This window comes from Coregonus clupeaformis, chromosome 6 (assembly GCF_020615455.1).
Source record: "Coregonus clupeaformis isolate EN_2021a chromosome 6, ASM2061545v1, whole genome shotgun sequence".
Lineage (NCBI taxonomy): Eukaryota > Metazoa > Chordata > Actinopteri > Salmoniformes > Salmonidae > Coregonus > Coregonus clupeaformis.
In genome coordinates, this window is record NC_059197.1 from 5707899 (window position 1) to 5724856 (window position 16958).

A 16958-nucleotide genomic window follows, 5' to 3' on the forward strand; every position below is an offset into this window, starting at 1 on the left:
TTGCACTATGGCCTCTTTATTGCCTTACCTCCATAACTTGCTACATTTGCACACACTGTATATATATATTTTTTTGTATTTTTGACTTTATGTTTTGTTTACCCCATATGTAACTCTGTGTTGTTGTTTTTATCGCACTGCTTTGGCCAGGTCGCAGTTGTAAATGAGAACTTGTTCTCAACTGGCTTACCTGGTTAAATAAAGGTGAAATAAAAAATAAAAAATATATATAAGGATTCTTGTTAGCCCTGTGTGCAGCCTTGGTGACCTCCTGCTTGATCCAGATGTTCCCAGAGTAAACATCTGTAAATACAGGCTGGCTGTGATGTCATCTCGTCACTCACCGCACCTACACACACACACACACACACACACACACACACACACACACATATACAAACATACTTTACATGTACGTGCACGGACACACACGCACAAACACACACAGACAGACAGACAGACAGACAGATACACATACATTTTTTACATTTTAGTCATTTAGCAGACGCTCTTATCCCGAGCGACTTAGAGTAATGAGTGCATACATTTTATACTTTTTCTCTCCTTACTGGTCCCCCGTGGGAATCAAACCCACAACCCTGGCATTGCAAGCGCCATGCTCTACCAACTGAGTCACATGGGACCCCTCATTACGTTATCTCTGTGCATTCAAATTGCCATCAATAAAATACAATTGTGTCCGTAGCTTATGCCTGCCCATACCATAACCCCACCGCCACCATGGGTCACTCTGTTCACAACGTTGACATCAGCAAACCGCTCGCCCACATGATGCCATCAGTCATCTTCCCGGCACAGTTGAAATAGTGATTAATCCGTGAAGAAACTTCTCCATCGTGCCAGTGGCCATCGAAGGTGAAAATGTGCCCACTGAAGTCGTTTATGATGCCAAACTGCAGTCAGGTCAAGACCCTGGTGAGGATGATGAGCATGCAGATGAGCTTCCCTTAGACTGTTTGAGCAGAAATTATTCGGTTGTGCAAGCCCACAGTTTCATCAGCTGTCCAGGTGGCTGGTCTCATACACAAGTGAAGAAGCCTGATGTGGAGGTCCTGGGCTGGTCTGGTAACACGTGATCTGCTGTTGTGAGGCCGGGAGAATGTACGGCCAAATTCTAAAACGACATTGGTTCTTCTCTGTGTAGTCCAGCTCACATCTGCTCGTTCTCGGCGCTTGCTTCTCCTGTTCTGCAATCTGGAGAAAACAGACAGTTTATTGATGAGTTTCACCCTACACTGCAGTCTGAGTGGGGGGCCTTTGTTGACCTCTACCCACTTCCCCCTTTCCATGACCTCCAGGGTCACAGGCACTGTTTGGCCTCTGTAGGGGTCCATTGGTGGGCACAGCTCCTATAAACTGAGTCACGGCCAGATCTGACTGAGCCACTTCACTGGAGCCAGAAGGCTGGAATGTGTCTGTTGTTAAAACAGGGTCTTTAGAAGTGGCCATCAACCATCAAAACCATGACTGTTTGGGCAAAAACCATAACACAACACAGCAATTAGTAAACCAAGCTGTGGAGTAACATTGACCAAAATTTTTTAAAATAATGGCAATATTTTTATGTGAGCCTTTAATATGCAGTCAATTGAATTATTTTGCGACATTCCAGGAGGAAAGTTTGAGTGTCTGTAAAAAAGGGTTCTCTGGCTGACTATAGGGCCTGTCCTTCCTTGAAGCTGTCGCTACCGCCCTCTGCAGACCAGTCTCGGAACTGCTCGCAGGCGGAGCTTCATCATGCTTCATTGGAATTCACTGTCTGTTTTCTCCAGATTGCAGAACAGGAGAAGCAAGCGCCGAGAACAAGCAGATGTGAGCTGGACTACGCAGAGAAGAACCAGCTGCAGTAGAGACGGAAACCTTTGATTATACTAAAATGTGGCAGCCAGCGACAGAGCGATTGCAGGTATGGATTGATTAGTATTCCTGACCAGCGCATATTTAGGGATATTTGGCTGACTGTCAGATGTTTAACGGTATGAAAACCCATCGTGCATATAAACCTGGTCTCTGTGCTTTGATGTGTTTTTTTTGCTCAGATGCAAAACACAAACGCTTCCCCGGATGGTTTGTGTGTTTCAGTCCTATCAAGGATTGTTTTATTACGCAGGTGGCCGCCTGCGCGATGGTATGCTCGTTTTTCTGAATTCAAACCCTCTCTTTCGTGTTGCCTCCTCCCTCCCCGAGTAACCCCATTGCCCAACTAGTTGTAGGCTACGTTGTGTCTCGTTCATACACGTTACGCAAGCCTGCCAATGTTACAGTGTAAGCTATAGGTTTATCAGACTCCTGAAACTCTGCTGGAATATGGCCTTCCATTTTTCATCATGAAAAATGTATAACATCTACTTGCTGGACCCCATGTCTGTCAAGCAGTTTTTTAGTTTTAGTAATGTTGCAGAGGCCATGGATCACCCTATAGCAGGGATCATCAACTAGATTCAGCCGCGGGCATTGAAAGGATGGTCAGCGGACCAGAACATAAATGCAAAATAATTTGTAGACTGAAAATTGACAGCAAACAGATAATATTTGACTAAAACATAATAATTTCAAACCTTGCTTATATTTGTAAACGATCACATACAGTGGATTCGGAAAGTATTCAGACCCCTTCGCTTTTTCCACATTTGTACGTTCAATCTTGGTTTCATCTGACCAGAGAATCTTGTTTCTCATGGTCAGAAACTCCAAGTGAGCTGTCATGTGCCTTTTACTGAGGAGTGGCTTCCATCTGGCCACTACCATAAAGGCTGAATGGTGAAGTGCTGCAGAGATGGTTGTCCTTCTGGAAGGTTCTCTCATCTCCACAGAGGAACCCTGGAGCTCTGCCAGAGTGACCATCCTGTTTTTGGTCACCTCCCTGACCAAGTCCCTTCTCCCCTGATTGCTCAGTTTGGCCGGGCTGCCAGCTCTAGGAAGAGTCTTAGTGTTTCCAAACTTCTTCCATTTAAGAATGATGGAGGCCACTGTGTTATTGGCGCCCTTCAATGCTGCAGAAATGTTTTGGTACCCTTCCCCAGATCTGTGCCTCGACACAATCCTGTCTTTGACCTCTACGGACAATTCCTTCGACCTCATGGCTTGGTTTTCACTCTGACATGCACTGTCAACTGTGGAACCTTATATAGACAGGTGGGTGCCTTTCCAAATCATGTCCAATCAATTGAATTTACCACAGGTGGACTCCAATCAAGTTGTAGAAACATCTCAAGGATGATCAATGGAAACAGGATGCACCTGAGCTCAATCTCGAATCTCATAGCAAAGGATCTGAATATTTATGTAAATAAGGTATTTCTGATTTTTATTTTTAATACATTTGCAAAAATGTATAAAAACCTGTTTTTGCTTTGCCATTATAGGGTATTGTGTGTAGATTGATGAGGAAAAAGGCTGTAACATAACAAAATGGGGTATGAATACTTTCTGAAGGCGCTGTATAGCTCTCTATTATGCGTGGGGATACTTTGGAACAGATTTCCCAAAATAAAATCACTTAGACAATTATTACTTTGTTCTTTTTGGGGGGGGGGTCCGAAAACTTGGGGGTCCAAATAAAATCACCCACAGGCCATATTCAGCCTGCAGGCCGCCAGTTGGGGAACCCTGCCTTATAGTCTAGGCCTACATAGCAAACAGAGGTGTCATTAATCACTACAGTTCAAGTAATTAACACCGATTCTCTGACCTGTTTGGAAGTGGTGAAAAAATTGTTAATGACACTTATTTTGATCTCCAGGGGCGCGGGGCAAGCCATTCACTGAGGCTGGCTTCGTGTCTCCTTTAATGCTATCCAGATGTCGGGTCGACTACTTTGCCAAATTAACTTGCACAACCCCTCTCACAGTGCTTGCCCAAGCATCAAGAAGATTGAATCTCGTAGTAAACTTGGGTAAATAGTTTTAAGCGATACTATCTACATATTTTACAGCTGCACGCCGTGAAATACTACCACTTTAAGAGGTGAATGTTTATTACATTGTAATTATTGAGTAATTACACCTTACACCAGCCACCAGACCAGAAAGGACCAATTTATTCCCATCACATGTTTTGATATACATAAGGACCTATACACATAACTTCCATACTTCTGCGCTATTATGTTTGCCTTCATTAATGTACAGACTGTTAAAACAATCTTTCATTCTCATAGGGGCCTTCCAAGTGCTAACCCCCTTAATCTATTGGTCACAAAATGCCGGCGTAATGTGACCAAAGTGCTTATTCAAGCATTTCTCAAAAATATTTTTGGAGGCTAGCTCGATTGCAGGTTGGAGGCTCCCCTGATCTGTTCATTGCAGCTTAGTGGTACTAACAGCGTGGCCTGGCCTGCATGTGTTCTGGTACTGATCTCCATACTCCATATTCTGGGTTGACTGATGGAGCCTGTCCCAGCCTACTGATCCTAGAGTGGCGGGCCTCAGCTCTCCATACCGGAGCCCTGTGATCAATCACATCCCTGGGGGAAAGTGCTGAGATGACGTATGGTTCTGAGGGAGAGCCATTTATCACATGGTAATGGAGCTGTTCCAGCTCGCTGCCTGCACACTAATTTCCCTTGTCATGTGACCCCCATGGATGGAATACCAGGCGGAATGGCAGTTAACTGTGCCCCTAACGATGCTTAGTTTTCGTTTAGTTCCGTATCTGAATGATATGAAGAGACTCAGTAAGAATGACAATTCTGGTAAAAAGGAGGCCAAGTTACGGTGGCAAGAAAAAGTATGTTTGTACGCTTTGGAATTACCTGGATTTCTGCATAAATTGGTCATAAAATTTGATCTGATCTTCAAGTCACCACAATAGACAAACACAGTGTGCTTAAACTAATAACACACAAACAATTATACGTTTTCATGTCTATTGAACACACCGTGTAAACATTCACAGTGCAGGGTGGAAAAAGTATGTGAACCCTTGGATTTAATAACTGGTTGACCCTCCTTTGGCAGCAATAACCTCAACCAAACGTTTTCTGTAGTTGCGGATCAAACCTGCACAACGGTTAGGAGGGATTTTGGACCATTCCTCTTTACAAAACTGTTTCAGTTCAGCAATATTCTTGGGATGTCTGGTGTGAACCGCTCTCTTGAGGTCATGCCACAGCATCTCAATTGGGCGCGTTTTCTTCTGTTGAAGCAATTCTGTTTTTGATTTACTTCTGTGTTTTGGGTCGTTGTCCTGTTGCATCACCCAACTTCTGTTGAGCTTCAATTGGTGGATAGATAGCTTTACATTCTCCTGCAAAATGTCTTGATAAACTTGGAAATTCATTGATAGCAAGCTGCCCAGGCCCTGAGGCAGCAAAGCAGCCCCAAACTATGATGCTCCCTCCACTATACTTTACAGTTGGGATGAGGTTTTGATGTTGGTGTGCTGTGCCTTTTTCTCTCCGCACATAGTGTTGTGTGTTCCTTCCAAACAACTAAACTTTAGTTTAATCTGTCCACAGAATATTTTGCCAGTAGCGCTGTGGAACATCCAGGTGCTCTTTTGCGAACTTCAGACATGCAGTAATGTTTTCTTTGAACAGCAGAGGCTTCTTCTGTGGTGTCCTCCCATGAACACCATTCTTGTTTAGTGTTTTAAGTATCATAGACTCGTCAACAGAGATGTTAGCATGTTCCAGAGATTTCTGTAAGTCTTTAGCTGACACTCTAGGATTCTTCTTAACCTCATTGAGTATTCTGCGCTGTACATCTTTGCAGAACGGCCACTCCTAGGGAGAGTAGCAACAGTGCTGAACTTTCTCCATTTATAAACAATTTGTCTTACCATGGACTGATGAACATCAAGGCTTTTAGAGATACTTTTGTAACCCTTTCCAGCTTTATGCAAGTCAACAATTATTCTGAGATCTCTTGTTCGAGGCATGGTTCACATCAGGCAATGCTTCTTGTGAATAGCAAACTCAAATTTTGTGAGTGTTTTTTATAGGGCAGGGCAGCTCTAACCAACATCTCCAATCTCGTCTCATTGATTGGACTCCAGGTTAGCTGACTCTTGACTCCAATTAGCTTTTGGAGAAGTCATTAGACTAGGGGTTCACATACTTTTTCTAACCTACACTGTGAATGTTTAAATGATGTATTCAATGTATAAAAATACAATAATTTTTGTGTTATTAGTTTAAGCAGACTGTGTTTGTCTATTGTTGTGACTTAGATGAAGATCAGATCACATTTTATGACCAATTTATGCAGAAATCCAGGTAATTCCAAAGGGGTCACATACTTTTTCTTGCCACTGTAGTGACGGCCATTTTTGGTTCTCTCAGTGACTTGCCACTGTACTGTTGCCATGGTGACGCTCAATGGCTCGCTGCTGCACTGATCAGTCGCTCTAGCCCCTTTGACTACGTTGTTGTCCTTTATCCCTGTTCTGGAACAATCCTGTTCTAGTAGAGTTGCGTCACGTATCCTATACATCCGAGAATGTTGTGTTTGGCTGTTTTGCTCGTCGTTACCATGGTATCCTTCATTTTCTTTCTTCTCTCTTCTGTTGCCATGGTAACGTCCAGTGTCTTGCTACATTTTCTCGTCTCATGTCAGAGCAGGAAGAAGATAAATGAGCCAATGTTAGAGCAGACACCTTTTCAGGCTGGTATTAAGAACCTGCTGTATGTGTCAGATGGAGAGAGGGATGATGGAAACATAAACAACATGACTTTGTGTTTGTGTCTACAAAATGGCCTCTGTGGTACCAACAGCTTAAAATGTCCCATATTGAGACATATTTTTGTCCACTATTAGACTTCTATGTTGCAACACAGGACGTATCATGCAGCATTGACTACTTCCTCTTCTCTTCCCCCGTCCTCCCATTCCTCTCCTAACAAGTCCCCCTGAAGAATCAATTTCAAGAGCCACCTCTCTCCCTGGCATCGCTCAGCGATTTTCAACCGATTTCACAATGTGTGCAGTGCCGGTCTGTGCATATACACACACACACACACACACACACACACACTTCCATCACAACCATCTCCCAATTTATGTACGTTCCTCTTACTCAGCACCTCTCACTGCTGCCAGTGCTTTCATAGTTTTGTACATTGACTACAACTGGCTGAGCAGACAAAACGTCCTATCCTGACACTGCAGAAATGTGTTCAGCCTCCGGGCCTGTTTGAGGTCACTCATGGTCAGAAGCACCACTAGGTCTGTCTGTCTGTCTGTCTGTCTGTCTGTCTGTCTGGGGCTCCTGTGGCGCCTTCTCTGCTAGAAGGAGGAAGTAATGAGAAAAACAAGGTTCTCCATGTGGATTCAACTACAGTGCCCCCTGTAATTATTGGGACAGTGAAGCATTTTGTATTATTTTATACTCCAAAAGTTGTATTTGAAATCAAACAATGACTATGAGGCTAAAGTGTAGACTGTCAGCTTTAATTTGTTACAGACGCAGAATATCATACCCCCAAGACATGCTAACCTCTCACCATTACAAACATTTTTTGGGGGGGTATGATACAGTATTTGTGCGTCTGTATCTTTCTCACTCATCAATATTCACGATTCATTCAGGATTATCCGTAATCATGGTAGCATCCACATTCATGTAGAAGTGTTTAGAAACATATTATATTCTTATTTACAATAAAAGTGACTCCAAAATGACACAATACATTATTTACTATTCATTTCTATTGGGCACAAAATAATCTGAAACACAACCATAACAAACAGCAAATGCATCCAACAAAGGTGTAGAGTCACAAGCTTGATGTAGTCATTGCGTGCTATGAATATGGGACCAAATACTTAACTTTTTACTACTTTAATACATATATAAATGCGTCAGGTAGCTTAGTGGTTAAGAGCATTGTGCCAGTAACCGAAAGGTCGCTGGTTCTAATCCCCGAGTCGACTAGGTGAAAAATCTGTCTGTGCCCTTGAGCAAGGCACTTAACCCTGATTGCTCCTGTAAGTCGCTCTGGATAAGAGCGTCTGCTAAAATGACTAAAATGTAAAAAAAAAAAAAAATTTGTCCCAATACTTTTGTTCCCCTAAAATTGAGGGAATATGTACAAAAAGTGCTGAAATTTCTAAATGGTTCACCCGATATGGATGAAAATACCCTCACATTAAAGCTGACAGTCTGCACTTTAACCTCATAGTCATTGTTTGATTTCAAGTATAGAGCCAAAATAAGAAAAAATGCTTCATGTCCCAATAATTACAGAGGGCACTGTATCTGTGGACAAAGGCTGACATTATTCCTGCCTCAAGGCCTTCATGTCTTTTTTGAAGACATTGCATTTGTGGAGAATACATTTAAGTTAAAGGGTCCAATGGATTGTTACCCAAATTATACTGCGACACTACCGCAGCCCATTTCCAATTAACTGTTTACCTCAGTTGTTTTGTAGGTGTAGTGGTTTATTTATTTTATTGATCACTGTGAATATTGCATGTGTATTGCAAGGTGCAATACCTCCCGAGTGGCGCAGTGGTCTAAGGCACTGCATCGCAGTGCTAGCTGTGCCACTAGAGATCCTGGTTCGAATCCATGCTCTGTCGTAGCCGGCCGCGACCGGGAGACCCATGGGGCGGCGCACAATTGGCCCAGCGTTGTCCAGGGTAGGGGAGGGTATGGCCGGCAGGGATGTAGCTCAGTTGGTAGAGCATGGTGTTTGCAATGCCAGGGTTGTGGGTTCGATTCCAGTATAAAAAAAAATAAAAGATGTATGCACTCACTAACTGTAAGTCGCTCTGGATAAGAGCGTCTGCTAAATGACGTTAATGTATTGTGTCTCTCCGTCAGGGTAGTTAATGTGTTTACTCTATTCTTGTATATGTGGGGGCGGGTTAACTGTGGTCATTTGCGTCAGAGAATTGACAATGTTTTTACGGCCAGCCAAAGATACAGCCACCCCCGGCTGGGGTCTGTGGTTGGCTTCTGTCAATATCCACCTCCCACAACACCATTGACCCACCAATCAGAGCGACGACAGCCCACCTCCCACAGAACCAAGCCACCAATCAGGGCGCAGGACCTCCCACGGTCCTCTCTGGATTTAGGCCTCTCAGACGCTTGTGAAACGTGGTGGTTCTACTCATAAACTGGTCCAGGATCAGAGGCGGAGGCCATTAACACAGTCTGGCAGGACCAGGGTGATACGGCTGACTCGTACTATGCTGGGGGTGAGGGCGAGGGGTCCCACTTATGGTTTGGGAGCCAACCACTGGATGGGCGTGGGTGGCTTCCTGACTACCTGTCCTCCGCTGCTCCAGCTGTGTTTTTAATGCCTCAGTCAGAGCGCAAATGGAGTAAGAATGTGTGTGTCATAGTGAGTTATGTGTGTGTGTGTGTCAGAGTGAGTTGAGGGGCCAAGGCTGATGTTGGTTTATGTGAGCGTCTGGCCAGCCAGCCAGACAGAGAGAGAGAGATGGTCTGATAACAGTCTGAGACCAGGTTGAGATGGCCCACTGTCTCAACCCGACGCCAACACACACCAGCCCAGCTCTCAAACATCTGTTAGTCTGCTCCACTCTGCTCTTTCATCTTCAGACTGTGTGTGTGTGTCTCTGTGTGTGTGTGCATGCATGTGTCTCTGTGAATCTTTGTGTTTGCTTCCAGTGGAAAGTTTTGGGGTCAGTTTATTTCAATGCTAAATGTGGACGTTACAGACTAGTGTTTGCAATCGTGTACTGTATATCAGTCCGTTTGTGTGTTTGAATAAGGTGGTATGTGCAGTGTTGCCAACTCCTCAGTAAGGAAAGTAGCTATTGGCTGTCCTAAAAGTCGCTAGACTTGCATAATTGGCCATGTGCATGTAATTGTGATGGACGCTGTAGGAGAGAGGAATAACATCGTGGGAGAGACAAAAAGTGAGTAAAAAACACCCTACATTTACATCCCGCCCTGAATGTAAGCCAGGGTGGGATCAGCCAGCGGCAGCTTCCCGCATGCACGATTCATTTGCAGTCTGGACGCGGAGGGGTGAACATCTCCTGCTCTGACTGCAGCTAGGAGGGACTGCTGCGCGAGGACTGGGCCGCCTGTGAGTGCTTTGGGACGGGGGTAACAAAGCACCCGCTGCTCGTTGAGAAGAGTAAGAACGATACGTGCTTTCACGTCAGAGTCTCCAAAAGTCTCCAATAACACCAGAAAAAGTCGCTAGATTTGTCGCTAGTTGTTTTTTTGAAAATGTGTCGCTAGAGGGGTCTGAATACTCGCTAAATATAGCGACAAATCGCTAAGTTGGCAACACTGGGTATGTTTGTATGACTAAGCTTGGGTGGTATCCAGATTGTCATACCTTCTTACCGACCTTGTAACATCCCGGGATATTCGGTAATACTGGTACTAAACACAAGAGCCGCTATTTTCAAACCCCACTGAGCCTCTGAGATCCGAAGATTAGCAATGCTAACAAGTACATGTAAAATCCCATAGCAAATGCTAACTAAATGCTAACGAGCGCATTGCGAACATTTTATACAGTCTCTGACCTAAACTATTTGCAGGACAGACATCCCAGCTCATAAAGTTATACAATCAACTATAAATTGCTACTCACTGTTTGCTGCACTCACAAAACAAATATTAGACAGCAAGGCTCTTGATCCATGAGGGGATTCTCTGCTGTTACCAAGCGAAGCTTGATTTTACAAGAAGCTAAGCACTTAGCAGCTAACTAGCTACTAAATTAGCAAACCAAATGCACAACTGCAGAACATTTAGCACAATTTAGACAGCTAACTTAATAGTTATAAGATATCTAGCTGGCAAACATTTAGTTGTGAATTCAATACTGTAACTAGATCACCTGGCGTGTGCTGCATAACAGTGAGTGACTCACAAAGTTCCGGTCTCTTATTGTTGTAAACAAACACCATGTGACTGGGAAGTAGCGATGAGCTTCAAATTGAAAAATGATCTGACAGGTGAAATGAAGAACGCAATCTTCTTTATCTCCTAATGTATTGCACAAGTTGACTGCAGGTATTTACTTAAAAAGTAGCTACAACACTTCAAATAAATAGTTTAAACGGTATTGACGGTATTGAAAAACCATCCTGTGGCTGTTTCCAAATAATCCGGTATACAGTATATACTGTATAACGCCCAAGCCTATGTATGACCCCTATATTCTGTGTCTCAGCTGTGTCAGTGGGTTGTTGTACTGTGGCTTATACTATGATTGACCTGAGAGCCTGTCTACTCCAGCCAGAATGCTCCCTGAGGGCTGGGATTGTACCATCTATGACCTGCAACCTACACACACACACAATTACGCGGTCGACGCACGCAAACACACATACAGTGGCTTGCGAAAGTATTCACCCCCCTTGGCATATTTCCTATTTTGTTGCCTTACAACCTGGAATTAAAATGGATTTTTGGGGGGTTTGTATCATTTGATTTACACAACATGCCTACCACTTTGAAGATGCAAAATATGTTTTATTGTAAAACAAACTAGAAATAAGACAAAAACAGAAAACTTGAGCGTGCATAACTATTCACCCCCCCGTCAATACTTTGTAGAGCCACCTTTTGCAGCAATTACAGCTGCAAGTCTCTTGGGGTATGTCTCTATAAGCTTGGCACATCTAGCCACTGGGATTTTTGCCCATTCTTCAAGGCAAAACTGCTCCAGCTCCTTCAAGTTGGATGGTTTCTGCTGGTGTATAGCAATCTTTAAGTCATACCACAGATTCTCAATTGGATTGAGGTCTGGGCTTTGACTAGGCCATTCCAAGACATTTAAATGTTTCCCCTTAAACCACTCGAGTGTTGCTTTAGCAGTATGCTTAGGGTCATTGTCCTGCTGGAAGGTGAACCTCCGTCCCAGTCTCAAATCTCTGGAAGACTGAAACAGGTTTCCCTCAATAATTTCCCTGTATTTAGCGCCATCCATCATTCCTTCAATTCTGACCAGTTTCCCAGTCCCTGCCGATGAAAAACATCCCCACAGCATGATGCTTCCACCACCATGCTTCACTGTGGGGATGGTGTTCTCGGGGTGATGAGAGGTGTTGGGTTTGCGCCAGACATAGCGTTTTCCTTGATGGCCAAAAAGCTCAATTTTAGTCTCATCTGACCAGAGTACCTTCTTCCATATGTTTGGGGAGTCTTCCACATGCCTTTTGGCAAACACCAAACGTGTTTGCTTATTTTTTTCTTTAAGCAATGGCTTTTTTCTTGCCACTCTTCCGTAAAGCCCAGCTCTGTGGAGTGTATGGCTTAAAGTGGTCCTATGGACAGATACTCCAATCTCCGCTGTGGAGCTTTGCAGCTCCTTCAGGGTTATATTTGGTCTCTTTGTTGCCTCTCTGATTAATGCCCTCCTTGCCTGGTCTGTGAGTTTTGGTGGGCGACCCTCTCTTGGCAGGTTTGTTGTGGTGACATATTCTTTCCATTTTTTAATAATGGATTTAATGGTGCTCTGTGGGATGTTCAAAGTTTCGGATATTTTTTTATAACCCAACCCTGATTTGTACTTCTCCACAACTTTGTCCCTGACCTGTTTGGAGAGCTCCTTGATCTTCATGGTGCCGCTTGCTTGGTGGTGCCCCTTGCTTAGTGGTGTTGCAGACTCTGGGCCTTTCAGAACAGGTGTGTATATATACTGAGATCATGTGACAGATCATGTGACACAACTTTATTTAACTAATTATGTGACTTCTGAAGGTAATTGGTTCCACCAGATCTTATTTAGGGGCTTTATAGCAAAGGGGATGAATTCATATGCACGCACCACTTTTCCGTTATTTTTATTATTTTTTTTGAATTTTTTTAAACAAGTTATTTCACTTCACCAATTTGGACTATTTTGTGTATGTCCATTACATGAAATCCAAATAAAAATCAATTTAAATTACAGGTTGTAATGCAACAAAATAGGAAAAACGCTAAGGGGGATGAATACTTTTGCAAGGCACTGTACATGCATACACGCTCGTGTGCACACAGACACATCACAGTTGACACGCGCAAATACACACACACACATACACACTCCAGAGTCAATCTATGCCTACCTGAACACTGTTTAGTGTTTGTCAATGTATATTTGTCAGAGAAGGACTAAAAAGGTAACAGTGTGCCAGTGTGTATATTCTGTAAATTGATGCTTTTACTTTGTGGTGTGTGAGTGAGTGTGTTAGTTTTACTTTTCTCAAAAACAAGCAGGGTTTTTTTCTGTATCAAAACCAATTATTTTACACTGTTTGGACATACAGTGGGGAAAAAAGTATTTAGTCAGCCACCAATTGTGCAAGTTCTCCCACTTAAAAAGATGAGAGAGGCCTGTAATTTTCATCATAGGTACACGTCAACTATGACAGACAAATTGAGAAAAAAATATCCTGAAAATCACATTGTAGGATTTTTTATGAATTTATTTGCAAATTATGGTGGAAAATAAGTATTTGGTCACCTACAAACAAGCTCTCACAGACCTTTAACTTATTCTTTAAGAGGCTCCTCTGTCCTCCACTCGTTACCTGTATTAATGGCACCTGTTTGAACTTGTTATCAGTATAAAAGACACCTGTCCACAACCTCAAACAGTCACACTCATTTTGTCTGTCATAGTTGACGTGTACCTATGATGAAAATTACAGGCCTCTCATCTTTTGAAGTGGGAGAACTTGCACAATTGGTGGCTGACTAAATCCTTTTTTCCCCACTGTAGGCATCATGAAAAAACGCTTAGGCAGCCCGCCCAATGATTTCAATGGCAGAACAATCCCTGTACTGTTTCTCCTCTTATCTCTCACAGAGCTATAGAATCCCCTTTCTCTCACTCCAGAATGGTCACTTACAAACAGTGTAAAATTTCTACTCCCCTCTATTTTCAAATGCTCTCTCCCAATCCATAACATTCAGCCAAAAGTTATTTGGGAAAAGCCATGTGCCTCGCTCATGCGTGAAATGTATACCAGTGTTTACAAGTAACAAAACACATGTTGCATTAGAGTATGAAATGCATCTAAAGATTTCAGTGAATGGGCTAGATGAGGACCAGACTGTACAGACAGAGCCTGGTGTGTCAGAGAGAGAGGGAGAGAGGGAGGGAGGGAGGGGTAGAAAGAGCGAGAGAAGGAGAGAGTATAGAGAGAAGGAGAGAGTATAGTGAGAGAGAGAGAGAGATCTCTATCTGAGGATAATCTCAGTATCAATGTCAATTCCTTGGATCCAGAATCAGACACTCCTCCTCATCCCCAACCCAAATAGAATCAATAGTCGTAACTCGATGAGGTTATTTTTCATCCAGAGGAATAATAAAATAATGAAAAGTCAGTGAAAATATTATGAATAGAATTCCAGTTTTATTCCGCGCGGTGCCTGTGTGAGTCCCCCACCCTCCGATCCGGCCTGACCACAGGAATGTGGAGCACTGTCAGAAAGCCATAAAGTGCTGATGCGGAGGTCAGCGATCATTTACACACGTGGCTTTAGTTTCAAAACTGCCTCTCCTCCTCTTCTTCTCTCCTCTCCTCCTCTTCTCCTCTCCTCTTCTTCTCCTCTCCTCTCCTCTCCTCCTCTCCTCCTCTTCTCCTCTCCTCCTCTTCTCCTCTCCTCCTCTTCAATGTTGATTGATGGATGGATGGTTGGTTATATGGATGGATGGATCAATTAATGTAAGGGTGGGTGTATGGGTAGATGGATGGATGGGTGTGTGGGTGGATGGATAGATGGATGGAAGGATGGGTTGGTGAAAGGATGGATGGATAGATTAATGGAAGGATGGATGGATGGGTGGGTGGGTGAATGGATAGATGGGTGGGTGTATATGGATGGATGGATGGATGGGTGGGTGTATGGGTGGATGGATGGATGGGCATATTGAATGATTTCTTGATTGATTTCTTGATTGGTTTATTGATTGACCATGACATTATCTCCCCCAGCACTTCCAGACGATGCTGAAGACCAAGCTGAACGTGCTGACACTGAGGAAGGAGCCGATGCCCACGGTGATATTCCACGAGCCAGAGGCCATCGAGTTGTGCTCTACCACGCCGCTCATGAAGAAAAGCACCCATAACGGCTACAAGGTAACACACACACACACACACACACACACACACACACACACACACACACACACACACACACACACACACACACACACGGTTATGTGTGTATCACTGGTGAGAACAATGGGCTTGTGTTAGAACCGTAATCCTGGCACGTATCGTAGGTGTGTGTTATGGGCACGTGTCTTCTATCAATGTTGTGTGTGTATCATTTGATTGTATGTGTGTTTGCCTAGCTGTGATAACTGTCTAATTTAGATGTTTATCCTGCGAGCTGCCTGAGTCAAAGTCTATTCAACCTAAAACAAACAGAAACAGTCATGCAGGTTGAAAAAGCAGGAGAGACACATGTTCTGTTATTACAGACAACACTTCCCTGTGTGTGCACCAGCAGGGGGGAACCCAGGAGACTGGGGTAGGGGCGCAGGGTGGTATGTTGGCTGTAACTAAGGCAACTTCCAGTTGTGTGTGCGTGTGTGGGTGAGATGGTGGGAGATGTTTGGCAGGCTTGGTAAGGCTTTCATATCAGCTCATTTGGAAAAGGCTTTGAATATAAACACACACCAAACCACTGGCTCACTTATGATCTAACTCATTCAATCACAACACAGAACACAGACAACCAAAAGACAACTTGACGTTTCACAATGGACAATAAAGCTCTATTCTATTTGAGTGACCGGCTATGCTATGTGCTAGTAGAATGAACAGGTCAGGTTGTACCTTTTTAAGAGGGGTGCACATGCAGATCACATGACTGACTGATTAGAAGAGCAGACACTATTTAGTGTAGAGGTGCTGATCTCTGTCGGGACAGGACTTGTTCCAGAACACCTGCGAAAATGTTCCTTCTGAAATCCAACCGGCCATCCTATATAACCCTCTGGCAGGACAGAAGAGAAGGGAACAGTGGGGCTTTTGGTCTTTGGGTCTGGGGCTCAGTACAGCCAATGGGAAACTGGCAGTCTCCATCCCAAATTGCACCCTGTTTCCGATATAGTGCACTACTTTTGAGGCGCTGGTCAAAAGTAGTGCACTATAAAGGAAACAGGGTGCCATTTGGGATGCATACACTGACTGGGGTTTTGGTCTCTAGCTTGTGTTACGGTGTTTGTGCATGCCTGTATTTTTCCCAGACTTCTGTCCTCTGCTGAACTGTGAGGTTGAAGCTGATTATTTGGAGCTCCTCAGTGGACCTCTCTGTCCAGTGTGGACTAGTAAGGTCTCAATCTGCCCACAGTCTGTAGTATACACGCATGCACACACACACACAGTCCCTCTTCCCCTCGGCTCAGACGTTGCTCTTTTCAAGGTAGCTGTGAGAGAGCTTGATTTAGTTGCCATGGATACCACAACATCTATTTATCAGGGAATGCCAGCTACAATAGAAGTTTATTTTTTGTTTTTTACTTACTCACACTGGCTCTATGCTTTTCCAGGGCTTTTTCCAGGGGCGTGGATTTGAATGCTAGCAGCTACATTAGAGGTGTGTAAGTGTGTGTGTATGATCAGAACTTGTTTTCTCATGGCTCTCTTGTCCCTCTGCAGAAGACATATGGTGAACAATATGTTTGGAACATCGAAATGCAATAAAATCACAGTATAGAATTGCAATAAATATAGAATCGCAATCTATATCGAATCGACACCTAAGTATCGTGTTAATATCGTATCGTGAGGTCCCTGGCAATTCCCAGCCATAGCCTCCATCCATCCATCCACCCACCTACCCCAACCCGACCACCGCTGTCCCCCTGCCAATGCTAACAGCTGCTGGGATGAAAAGCTATTTCTCAATGTTCCCCTCTCTCCCAACCCACAGCCCCTCTCTGGCTGGAGACTCAGTGTGTCTGAAGGGATCAGTTTGAGCAAGGTGAGGCACAAAATTGCTAATCTTGATCACATAGGCCTAGTTATTTGGGCCTTAGTTAAGGTGAT

At 43.8% G+C, this 16958-nt stretch overlaps 1 protein-coding gene across 1 annotated transcript in view; it reads left to right on the top strand.

Annotated features, from left to right (window-relative positions):
* The first annotated feature begins 1794 nt into the window (after positions 1 to 1794).
* The window catches only part of LOC121567556 (PTB-containing, cubilin and LRP1-interacting protein), a 41459-nt gene continuing 26295 nt past the window's right edge, over positions 1795 to 16958 (top strand). The window contains exons 1-2 of the mRNA XM_041877699.2: positions 1795 to 1927; positions 14892 to 15038. Coding sequence (XP_041733633.2) covers positions 1898 to 1927; positions 14892 to 15038 — 177 coding nt within the window. The 5' untranslated portion in view covers positions 1795 to 1897. The remainder of the gene's footprint in view (positions 1928 to 14891; positions 15039 to 16958) is intronic.